At 39.9% G+C, this 13,335-nt stretch overlaps 1 protein-coding gene across 5 annotated transcripts in view; it reads right to left on the reverse strand.

Annotated features, from left to right (window-relative positions):
• The window catches only part of LOC124607461 (heat shock factor protein), a 164,799-nt gene that overhangs the window by 76,792 nt on the left and 74,672 nt on the right, over positions 1–13,335 (reverse strand). For 4 of the 5 annotated variants that reach the window (XM_047139802.1, XM_047139800.1, XM_047139801.1 and 1 more), the window contains exons 3-8: positions 9,536–9,660; positions 6,574–6,780; positions 6,342–6,494; positions 6,158–6,270; positions 5,779–6,078; positions 4,557–4,889 (exon numbers count right to left, since the gene is read on the reverse strand). In XM_047139802.1, coding sequence (XP_046995758.1) covers positions 4,557–4,889; positions 5,779–6,078; positions 6,158–6,270; positions 6,342–6,494; positions 6,574–6,780; positions 9,536–9,660 — 1,231 coding nt within the window. The remainder of the gene's footprint in view (positions 1–4,556; positions 4,890–5,778; positions 6,079–6,157; positions 6,271–6,341; positions 6,495–6,573; positions 6,781–9,535; positions 9,661–13,335) is intronic. The other variant, XM_047139799.1, reaches the window with a different exon arrangement.

The raw sequence follows: 13,335 nt of genomic DNA on the forward strand, positions 1-13,335 counted from the left end.
CATTTGCTGTGTGCCACAACAATACTGTCTTCAGATTGAATACTAATTTTGTCAGATAATCCATCATAGTTGGCATCATAGTCATTTCACAGCCACTCGTTCACACCTGTAACTTGTGCCTGACAAGGAGAGGTCCCCAGCAGTGGGACTGACTTTTTGAAATTATCTACATTCTGATTTACGTCAAGGTCCCAGGTCACACCCTGTAGCCATACACTCTGGTCGGCCCTAATTTGCGAGCAATCGGTGAAAAAATATTAGGAATTTTGGGTGAGTGTCTACAAATTTGGAAAAGGCATGCCATTCACTCTGGTGGGCCCTAATTTGCGAGCAATCGGTGGAAAAATATTAGGAATTTCGGGTGAGTGTCTACAAATTTGGAAAAGGGATGTTTAAGAGACTGGATGAGCAGTGTAATGGTCAAGGAGGAAGCCTCACATCCTAAAGGTTGTGGGTTCAAACCTCATCAGGGGGTTGGAAAATTTTTATTTTTTATCTTTATTAAAATGACTTTCATCATTATTTTTAACCAATTAATTGGTTTAAATGTAATTTTTTATTTCCACTGCTTTGTCACGTCAATTAAATTTTTTCGTTTACTCTCATTTTTCTTCCTAACACCCTTTTTCCACTTGGAATCTTTGTTCATGAGATTTTAATTACTATTGTGCATTCACTTACATTAATTTCTACTATTTTAACATCCTATATTTATGTCCTCATTAATGCATTCATTATTTCTGTTCCTCAATTTGCTTGAATTTTGAATTATTTGTCATCCTCTTTTTTGATTAAATCTTCATCTGCATTATTTCATCCATAGAGCAATAGTAATTTATTACAAATGAATTTTTGACACTACTACATAGTCAATATAAACAGGTTTTTTCTTCTTTTATTTTGTAACCAATACTTCGGCAGTTTCAAATGTTTCAGTATCATGACAGATAAATAAAAAAAATTAAATTCAAATGCACAAAGATTCCAAATTGAAAAACAATGATGGAAGAAAAATGAGAGCAGTTGAGAAGGTTAATACAGTGATTAAAATGAACTGACAAAGAAATATAAATAAAAAAATACATTTACCCCAATTAACTGGATAAAAATTGCCACAGTATTAAGATAATGATTTAAAAATACAAAATTTCGAAGTACCTGACAAGATTTGAACACACTACTTTTTCGAAGTGAGGCTTGTACCTTGGCCATTAGGCTGCTTAACCTGGCTGATATGACAAAGAAATAGAAATAAAAAATTACACTCAACCCATTTAATTGGATAAAGAATAGCCAAGCTGAATAAAAAATAGCCAAGGTATTTAGATAATTATTTAAAAATAAAAAAAATTCAAAGTATCTGATGTTATTAGAATCCACTATCTTTTGCATTGATGTCTGTACCTTGACCATTACGCTGCACTACCAGTCTGTTAAACATACCTTTTTTATAAAGTTAAACAGCATCAAAATATTCTGAAATTTATTTAGACAATTACTCGCAAACTAGAACCCACCAGGGCGAATGGCTACAGGGTGTGATACTTGGGACCTTGATTTAATCACCATATAGATGATTTCAAAAAGTTAATCCCACCATTGGGAACCTCTCCTTGTGAGCATCATGGAATCAAAACAATGCTTCAATGTAAAACATGTCAGCAATATTTTTCTACAATTCTTTTTTATCCGTCCTTGGCAGTGCATCTAACTTTTTGTCCATGGACACTACCGCCTTCTTTCTCTTTAATGTCATTTTACACTCACAACAAAAGGGGACAATATAGTACTGTACAGGTAATGCCAACTTGTTAACTGAAAAATTGTCAGAATATGTGTAAGGTGACTGGGTGAACTTAAATTTAATGATTCTGGGCGTATATTGTTGCCACTATTGATCTTGAGTATCAATCAAACACTGTCCAGTTACTGCCCTATTAAGGAAAATGCTATGGGTCAATCAGATCCCGATAAATGAGTTCCCACAATACAACAAAATTAGGCTATAAATAAAGGTCATTAAATATAGATCAGAGGTTCAGGTGGGGAAGGAAATTGACTTTGTGACTTTCTCTCTTCCAAATAAAACATTTAAATATTCAATATAATTAATTTACAGAAACCACATAATCAGAAACCAATAAATCGGATGTTTAGAGGGATTTGAACCCCCACTTCTCCTGAAAGTGACATCTGTGTACTAAACGCTGTGTCATGTCGCTGTCAAAGATATTAGAAATGGATGTAAAGGAATTAACACAAGCAGTTCCAAAACTGTAGACATTGTTGAGGAAAGAGGAATGGTTTGAGCTAACAGAGAAAATTAGTACACATGACGTGAAATGAGGAATATCATCCCCACTATACTCCCCACCCTTCCCATGATGGTCTTCTACTGTCCACACAACCTAAACAATCTCACTGTCTGTCTCTACACTAACCCTGCTTTCAACTCATTGCCTCATGGCTCATATCCCTGTAACAGACCTAGGTGCAAGATCTGTTCCACACATCGTACATACCACCACCACCACCACCACCACCACCACCTTCAGCCCTGACAGGCATCTCCCAGCCCTGTTGCAGGTATCCCACACCCCCTCACAACCAACTAAAGGCAGGGTCATCTGTGAAAGCAGCCATGTGATCTACCAACTTAGCTACAACCACTGTGCTACATTCTACATGGGTATGACAACGAACAAGCTGCCTGTCCACATGAATGGCTATCGTCAAACTGTGGCCAAGAGACGGCTGGACGACCCACCTGCTCAGCATGCCTCTCAACACGTTGTACTTCATGTTAACAACTGCTTCAGACAGCCTGCGCCACCTGAATTTTTCCCACGGACACCAACTCGTCTGAACTGTGCAAGAGGGAACTCTCTCTTCACAATATCATTCATTCCTATAACCAGTTTCAACCTCAGGCATTGTGTGTCCTTCACCTGCTTATTCCCTTCCCTGCTCCCAATCCAGTAACACACATGCCATCTATCCTGCATAGTAGTTCCCCTTCTTTACTTCTCTCCTCTCCTCTCCTCTTTCTCCCTCATCCGATCCCCCCCCCCCCCCCGCTCCCATCAGCACAGTTGCACAGTTGCATCTAACAGCCCTAGTCGATCGCCACTACATCCATAGCCGTTACTACAGGCAGTACCAGCATCTTCCCTCACCACTGCCTATGTATTGTGCTTGTGTGAAAGTGGGCGAGATTTCTGCACCTGATGAAGACTGTGTCATTCTAATCACTCATCCACTACTGCTGCTATTTTGACACTGATAACTCTTAAATGTAGAATCTGTATCAAACAGTCTTTCCTTCTCATCCCACCCAGTAAGTCTCCCCTGACCCGGGGTTCTGGGTGACTTTTCTGAACTGTACCCCTTTCCCTAAACCTCTCCAGTCCTTTTCCTTCACCCCTCTTCCTTCCCTTCCAACTCTTCTTGCCAGAAGAAGGAGCCACTGGCTCCAAAGTTAAATCCTTTTGTGTGCATGTTCCCTTGCCGCCACTTGGTGAGTAGATTTTTTTATCTATATGTTTATATTATATTATCATAATTGATTATTTTCATTGTTAAACATATTCATCTGATGGTTTGGAACAGTTTTAGAGTATGGCCTCTTTCCTATAACAGTTCAAAGTTCCACTACGCACTCTGCCCTAATACTACGCAGAAAATACACAATATCTTAAAGTCAAAATCTTCTACCATCACTTTATAGCTGCCTAAATATCAATTACTATGTCCTCTCACTTGTCAGAAAAACCACTGGTTCATTATTATTTTAATGCTTCTTTGGGACTAAGTGGTGAGCATTAGCTACAGAGTCATGGAAGGTACCAACTGGTAAATAATAGAACGATATCTTTTCAATTAAAGAAGTGGATGCTTTCAAGAGCATTAACATGAAACAAAGAATATTTTTTTCACACAATAGCAAACACATTTTCAGCAGTGCTTTTCACATAAGTTCTTGAAACATCTATTTCCCACTGTCCATTCTGTCCTACCAATTTGTACCTGAAATATATACAAAATTGTGTGTTTCTTTTCAGATTAAAAAAAAAAAAAAAAAAAATGCCTCTTGGACATAAGGTCTTAAGAGCAGAGATGAGTGGAAAGAATCAGTCACAGCCTAAACAAAGGATGCATTCCAGTACTTATGTGTGATGGTTTATATGAAAAAAACTAAATTAGGATGACTGGAAAGATGCAATTCCATAACATAACAACTGTACCAGCTCACACAGTATAAGCTAGAAGAGAGAAACTTTGTATCTACATATTACTTATGCTGAAACTGAATGAAAACTACACTATAGCAATTTTTTAATTAAAAAAGTAAGGAAAAGAATTTATTTACACTGCCACAAATAATTAAAGTAACATAATTGCATTTTCAGTATCTGTAATTACTGGAAGAGGCTAGAATGCTCCTTGTGAATTTACAAATATAAAAAGCTACTGGAAATACAGGAGCTTAACATGAATAAATTACATTAGAAATAAAAAAAAAAAAAAAATTTGCAAGTAACTCAAAATAACCGCACCTGTTAATAAAATTCTCAGATGCATTGTTGCCAGCACATGCAAGAGTCAAGTTCACTTCTCCATTTGAAGCACTGGATGGTGGCACTTTGTCAATATTCAAAGGCTCACTTGGAACAAATGTTTTGCAATCTGATGATCCTAATGTATCAGTCTCAGTCTTTGCTACTGCTGCAGCAGCTGCTGCTGCATTACTAATAGCAGAAATAGCAGCATCATTTGCAGCCACCAAAGATATCTCAATGTCATCTGTTCCACTTTTTGGTATTGTCTTCCCACTATTTTCATATACGTAGGAGTTTACTTTGTCATTAACTCTCTCCAGTGTAATGGACCTGAAGAATAAAATAAACTACGATCACTCTTAAGATAAAGACTAAGGCTAAAAGAAATAATTACCGTAGATAACCACTGAAAAATACACTTCAAAGAAATGAGGCACATTTCTTCAATGCCACCATTCACTGCCTTATAAAACAAAAACTCCAGCTCTGCAGTGTATAAGATTCACACATGACTGGATGCTAGAGTTGGAGAGGAAGAAAACTGATGATCTCTATTGACTAAATTTAAGATCAAATTTTACTGACCCACAGTGGTAATCCAGATGTGGATTTTATTGTTCCCATGGTGTCTGGTGGCAGTTAGGATATGGTCAGTTTCTTGTGTATCTTCCACAGAAGTGTTTGTGGCTACCTCTTGAGCTCAGTGTATTCGTTCACTAGCTACTGCTGGCAGCCACGATAATGGATTCCTTAAACCATCATTGTAGTTAGTGGAGGACTTCACTATTTCAGTCATCTCTCGTACAGTGGTCAAAACCTTTTACAATATTTTACAAGATGAGATGAACTCTGGCCCTGAAAGCCTACAAATTTTCTTGAGACTTTAGCGGACAAGAGAATCCCCTAGCTCTGAACATTTGAACTCATCCCTTCTTCTGTCAGTGTACACTGAGCCTCAACATTCTTGCTACATATCTGAGATGTATGTTGGCTTGTATTTCTCCCTTATTTACGATAGATAGTGTGTGGTCAAATTTCGGTACTAATATGAAGCCTTACTACAAGTTTTTATAACTGCAAGTATTATCAAACATGAAAAACATCATTTTAACAACACTACTTTTACTACTCATGGCACAAAAAAAGACATTCTTTAGAAAAAAAAAAAAAAAAAAAACCTTGTCTGATATTTTCATTTGTGGTGTATTGATGTGCTTACCTGTCAAGTTGATATTTCTTCTGAGGTACAGTTTTATGTTTAAGATTATTCAGCAGTTTACTTTTGCGCTTCTTTGCCTTTGAACTTTCTATTTTCACTTTTGATTTCTGTGTTTTTGATACATTTTCTGTCAAATTATCTGTTTCAGAAACTGATATAAGAATTTCTGGATTTAATGGATATTCTTCAGCCAGTTCTAACAGTACATCAGGATCTTCCAATGTAGAGTTTCTCGTGTTCTGAGTTTTCTCTGCAGGAGATGCTGGACTACGCACTTCACCAATTTCAGCACTGTATAGACTGAAATTATTAGCTTCTATGAAACTCAATATTATATGCAGTCAAAAATATACACAAGTTTGGAAAACTGAACACTTACTTTGATGCTAGGAAATCATTGTTAGGCATCTCTTCTGTAACTGTTCCACAGTCGTCCAGCAGTTCTGTTGGATCTAATTCATGAATGACTGGCCCAGTAGGAGAGTGATTATCCTACATAAAAGAACCATAAGTACTACAAAGATATGCTAGCAGAAGACAGAATTTTTCAGTGGCACACTTACTGTAACAGAATTCATTTCTGAAGTGTCTTCACTCAGCTTGGGTGACTTGCTTGGTCGATTTGTGATATCATTGAGCATAAGGGGGTAATGCCTCTTCACTCCAATGCCTCCATTTCGTGACGACTGCACCATTGATACGAGGAACTGAATTAACTGTAAGCGACAGACACATGTAAGTGTATGTACAAATGACCTTGAGCTTTACGTAAAGCTTACATCCGTAATCTCCAACCTTGTTCACAATTTGTTGCTGTTTCATGTGTTTTTGTCTTAATACAGCCACTTCCCTCCACAGAACTTCATTTTCTCTTTTCATTGCAGCAAGTTGAGAATCCAAAGTGTCCTGACGTCCTTTCATATTTTTTACTTCATTTAAAACCTTATTTACAAGTTCTGGCTTTGTTCCCGAACGGCCATCTTCTGTTTTGTTAACAGGTATCTGTAAATAATATATTGCCAGCCGATAACAATCAATAATTACAGCATTTAAAAAAATTGTAACAAAAATTAAATACACACAGTGAACTTCCAGTTAGTTCCTGTCTGCTCTTCACAGCTTCACACAGTACTTTTAGATTACTACAAAACATTATTATGAATTTCATTCTTTCATTTTGTTGTATATATTGTGTCAAGAAATAATATTCAAACACTCCATTTTTGATGCAAGTTAACAAACCACTCAGAGAAGGAAGTTTCTGTTTATTATGAAAACAATAGTGCCCTGTACTAACAAGCACTTGCACTTTTGAAGTTCTTAATATTTTTGTGAATTACTATGGTAAATAATATAGATTCATTCAAAAGTAACTGCAAAACTCAAACAATAAACACTGGCCAGAGAAATGATAAACACCTTGACGACACTTCTTCAACCACTGTTTATAAAGGTATGTACTATTCTGCAGGTTTTGCTTTCAACATACTTCCAGCAGAAATGAAAAATTTGAATGACAATTGCAGTGACGCATACACTTACTTTTAAATGGTTGCACATTCGGCAGTGCTGTATCCTCCACACATGGCACCTCAGTTTTGTGTGTGTGTGTGTGTGTGTGTGTGTGTGTGTGTGTGTGTGACCACCTTCAGAGCCCGCCCCGGATCCAGGATTTGATCAGAAGGAATTGCTTTGTTTCCACATTGATATTGCAAAACAGCAGATGGTTGACGGTTTTTTTGTAACATCAGCATCATGAGCACTATCGCCAGAGCCGATGTCTGAGGTCAACATGGAAACAACCCAGGTGCCCTGGTGTTGCCATATGATTTGACATGGGAAGATGTGTGCAGAATGTGTCTGCACCCAAAGCACTTCCGGCCATATGCTCCCGTTGCAGCATGCCACCTTAGCCAGGGACCAGCAAATGAGGACAGCATGGATGTCTCAATAACCCATGACCACCCTAACAAAGAAGGAATGCAGTGATGTGTGGGCATACTTTAAAAAAGCCACGCTCCTGTGGAATAAAGTTGTGTCCAGTCTACTGGTTGTCTTCTAATTATACCAAATTCAACACAAATCACATATTTTGAACTATCAAACATGGGAAAATCCAGGATGAAGTGTAACAATATTAAGAAAAGGATAGTTGCTACTCGCCATACAGTGGGGATGCTGAACTACAAATAGGCAAACAAAAAGACTGTCAGAAAGTGAGCATTCAGCCAACAAAACCTTCATAGAAACTGGAAAAAACACACACACACACACACACACACACACACACACACACACACACACACACACAACGACAAGCCAGACTGCAAGTAGCAGTGCATGATGGGAGAGGCAACCAAGTGTTGGGTGTAGGTAGGAGTTGGAGACAATGAAAAACATTTTTCATCTCAATGACTGCTTCACAGCTTGCACCATCTGGATCTTTCCCACCAGCACCAGCTTTTCTAATTTGCACAGGTGGGAACTCTTACTGCAGTAAATCCCATGTTCCCGTAACCCTCCTGGCCTCAACCTCCGTTAGTCATTTTCCTTACCCTTCTACCCCATTCCCTCTTCCCATTCCAGCACTACACAGCCCTCTATTACACCAACACACTCTCAGTCTGTTTACTTCTCTCCTTTTCTGCTACCCCCCCCCCCCCCCCCCCCCCCCTCCGTCTAACCTTCCGAATGCACCCAGCTGTCCCACCCTCGCTCCACCTCATCCCTGTACGCTCCCACAAGCAGCACTACTTTACCATTTCTGCCTCCTCCTCCTCCCTACCCCAGCCTCCCCCCCCCCCCCCCCCCCCCCCAGTTAACTCTCACATCATGTGCTGCTGCTCAGTCTGGCTTTGCCAGCTACAGACTGTGGTCGTGTGTGTGTGTGTGTGTGTGTGTGTGTGTGTGTGTGTGGGGGGGGGGGGGGGGGGCCATGTTACGTTTATGTGAGTGTGTATGTAGTCTATTTTCAATGAAGGCCTTATTGGGTGAAAGCTCACTTTCTGATTGTCTTTTTGTTGTGCCTGTCTGCAACTCAGTATATCTGCTGTATGGTGAGTAGTAACTATTCTTTTCATAATACTGTTATGTTTTGAACTACGTGTAAAGGCCTCCTTTGGCACACTAATTTTATTGTGGACAGGTATTTGTTGCAGTAATTGAGAGCCTTGTATGGTGAAGTACTGCTGTATACAGTACAGTAAATGTTTATTTCTCTAATTTTTATAGTCCTCTCCATTACTTTTAAATTTTATCAGTTTTCCGTGAATCACGTAGTGACTCATTCCACATAACTCTGGCTATCTATGTTCTCACAGAACCTGACGAATTTACGGATAAATAAATGAGAATTTAAATTACACTGTAAGCTGCTGCTACATGAAGAAATGAAAGTGAAACATATGTAAGTGGTTGTTAAACCAATAAAACTGCTACCCTTCCGGAATTCTTGATCAAGACGAGTTCCAAGACTCAGTCTTTCAGGTCACCTTCATATATATCTTTTTTCAAGTGAGGGAGAATGGCCAGAAAATAAAAAAAAATTACATTGCCTTATTTGTAATTCATCAATGTGATTTCTTCACTATGCCTTCAGCTTCTGAATCTACTTCTAATTCATCCATATGCAATTCAGTCACAGAAGAAGCAAGTATAAAGCAAAAGCAGTACAAGCCTTAGTTTTTTTTCAATTCCCGACTCAATTGAGTATAGTGATCTATTCTAAACACAATTATTCTAAAAATAATGTACCTACCTTCCTTTTAATGTGCTCCAACAGGTAAGGATGACCCATTAGGAAACACTGATGTGCAAATTCCATCTCGTCTTTATCAACTTTCAAACCACCACTTTCAATTGACACAACTTTATGGAAACCATCTGTAACAAGAACAAGGTAAGACAGAAAAATAAATTATTTGCTTCTGTTGTTGTAAGTCTTAGATAACTCTTAGACCATAAGGAACATTAGTAACATCACTTCAAGCTAATTTAATTGTGCTTTCAACATCAAAAAGCAAGCAATTTTTGTACATTGGATAATGGGTGTTGATAAATTAAAGCAATTTTGGAAAATGTATTAAATAAATTTTAGTGCAGTGAGAGTGCAAACATTAAGCCATGTCCACGTTACGAGGTGCAGCACCATGCACGATTGCACAGAGCAGATCCACAAAAAATGTAGTCGAGTGGTCGTAGGTACACAAAATAGTTCCAGTATGTGCACATCACATCTGTAAAAATGGAAGATGAAACTCTGAAAATTGTAAGTGTTTTCATAGTTGTTTATCAGCAGCTGGAGTAGGAAAAACATAGAAAATGTCATCTGGGGACGACACCAATGCCAAAAAGTTGAAAGATATTTGGCAGAAGTGAGTGATTTATATATTAGTAATGATTGGTAGTATATCAACGATAAGATTTGCAAATGGCATTTCTATTCTCAGTTAAAGCAATAAAGACTTGCAGGATATACTGAAAGAGAGAGACTGACAAGGGGAGGCCGCCAATTGTGAAATTCAGATCCGATTCATACTGCGCATAATAAAAGCTCATGGCCAGAGGTGTAATGTGGCAAAGCACCAAGATGCACTTCTCAGCCGTTCTCGAGAAAATTGACAGTTCAAAGAAACCGTTGTGGTGAAATACTCTCTACGGTTAGCAATTTTCTACAGCGTGGTGGTGCAGCGGTAAGTGCTTGGGTTCGTAATCCGAAGGTCGCCGGATCGAATCTCGCTCCATGCAACTTTTTTTTTTTTTTTTTTTAGTATTTGTTTTTGTAATTCATATATATAATTCCCGGCAATCAGTTGCAACAATTATGCTTATAATAAGTTGTTGAAAGTCGTTTGTCGTGGAAAAACTGGCGACTTCGAACATCATTATGTTTTCCGCAAACAAAGTTGTATTTCACAAATGTTATTAATTGTCTTCATAATGTTAACCACGTATAGTTAACGGAAGACATAGAAACGAATACGTATAGCGTAAGTCAAACGTTCGAATTACAATAGAGACCCCACGAACACAAACTTGCTGTGGCAGGTATGAAATATAAACTCCGTTACTCGCTCGTTACACTTGAAGGACAGATGTTGAATGGGCCGAAACGAGCCGCCCCATAACAGCGTAGTTGCCTGCTAACTTCGAAAGAAGGTAGATGCGGTCCCTAGTGCAACTTATAACATCGTCGAAAGTCAGTGCGGACGGGACAGCTTTGGTACACCCCGTTAAACAAACGGAAAAATGGAGGCGGTACAATTGGAGAGCGATCCGCCTTCACCAACATGCATAAGCAATTCATTAATATATATATCAACCAGTGCTACCCTCGTCATCCTTTCGTAGTGACCATCCAGGAGTCCATCTATGCCCTGGAATGGTCCGGTCGTTCAGTGGTGTTTGTGTGGACCCCAGGATACATCGGACTCCTAGACAACAAACTTGCTGTGACAGGCTGACCAAACAGACTACACAGAAATCGCTTATGGAGATCAGCATTCCAATAACTGACCTGCGTTCGTTTTTACGTCAACAGGTTTTCAGGCTTTGGGAGACGGAATGGCATAGTCTCAGTACGCACAACAAACTGCGTGCCCTTAAGGAGACTACGAATGTGTGGCAGTCCTCCATGCGGGCCTCTCGCAGGGACTTGGTAGTTCTCTGCTGGCTCCGAATTGGCCACGCTTGGGCGATCCACAGCTACCTCCTGTGCCATGAAGTCCCGCCTCAGTGTTGACGCGGTGCCCGGATGACAGCGGGTGCACTGTCCCACTTTGAGTGCTTTGTTACAAAATCTTTGGTTACCGGACTCATTGACGCAAATTTTATCAGGCAACGTGTCTCGGCTGGTTTAGTTTTACATTTTATTCATGATGATGGGTTTTATCATTTGATCTAAATTTTAGCGCATTTCCTTTGTCTCGCTGTGCCCTCCACCCTAGTGCTTTTAGGGTGGAGGTTTTAATGTGGTGCAGAGTGGCTGGCTTCTCATTTTTATTCTCATGATCAGCCAGCCATGGTAATCTGTTATGTCGTTTTAATCTCTTCTACCTGTTTCTTGCGTTTCTGTGGTTTTCTTCTCCCCTTTTTTCCATGTAAGTGTTTGTTGCCCTTCCATCGCTCTTGTCCTTATGTGTGTGTGTATATATATATATATATATATATATATATATATATATATATATTACAGTTGCATGGAGCGAGATTCGATCCGGCGACCTTCGGATTACGAACCATATATATATATTACAGTTGCATGGAGCGAGATTCGATCCGGCGACCTTCGGATTACGAACCCAAGCACTTACCGCTGCACCACCACGCTGTATATATATATATATATATATATATATATATATATATATATATATACACACACACATAAGGACAAGAGCGATGGAAGGGCAACAAACACTTACATGGAAAAAAGGGGAGAAGAAAACCACAGAAACGCAAGAAACAGGTAGAAGAGATTAAAACGACATAACAGATTACCATGGCTGGCTGATCATGAGAATAAAAATGAGAAGCCAGCCACTCTGCACCACATTAAAACCTCCACCCTAAAAGCACTAGGGTGGAGGGCACAGCGAGACAAAGGAAATGCGCTAAAATTTAGATCAAATGATAAAACCCATCATCATGAATAAAATGTAAAACTAAACCAGCCGAGACACGTTGCCTGATAAAATTTGCGTCAATGAGTCCGGTAACCAAAGATTTTGTAACAAAGCACTCAAAGTGGGACAGTGCACCCGCTGTCATCCGGGCACCGCGTCAACACTGAGGCGGGACTTCATGGCACAGGAGGTAGCTGTGGATCGCCCAAGCGTGGCCAATTCGGAGCCAGCAGAGAACTACCAAGTCCCTGCGAGAGGCCCGCATGGAGGACTGCCACACATTCGTAGTCTCCTTAAGGGCACGCAGTTTGTTGTGCGTACTGAGACTATGCCATTCCGTCTCCCAAAGCCTGAAAACCTGTTGACGTAAAAACGAACGCAGGTCAGTTATTGGAATGCTGATCTCCATAAGCGATTTCTGTGTAGTCTGTTTGGTCAGCCTGTCACAGCAAGTTTGTTGTCTAGGAGTCCGATGTATCCTGGGGTCCACACAAACACCACTGAACGACCGGACCATTCCAGGGCATAGATGGACTCCTGGATGGTCACTACGAAAGGATGACGAGGGTAGCACTGGTTGATAGCTTGTAGGCAGCTCAAGGAGTCATTACACAGAAGAAACGAATCCCCAGGGCATGAATGGATGTGCTCAAGAGCATGAGATATAGCTACCAGTCCTGCAGTGAAAACACTGGAGCCATCAGGCAAGGAATGCTGTCCAATATGTCCTACATGGGCACACGGGAAGCCGACGTGACCATCAGCCATTGAGCCGTCAGTGTAAACCACTTCATGGCCTCAGTACATGTCAAGAATCGAGATGAAGTGACAGCGGAGAGCCGCAGGGTGAACTGAGTCTTTTGGGCTATGTGAAAGGTCCAGGTGAAGTTGCAGCCTAGGTGTACACCATGGAGATGTATGCAACTGGACCTCA

Source organism: Schistocerca americana, chromosome 3 (genome assembly GCF_021461395.2).
Source record: "Schistocerca americana isolate TAMUIC-IGC-003095 chromosome 3, iqSchAmer2.1, whole genome shotgun sequence".
NCBI classification, from domain to species: domain Eukaryota; kingdom Metazoa; phylum Arthropoda; class Insecta; order Orthoptera; family Acrididae; genus Schistocerca; species Schistocerca americana.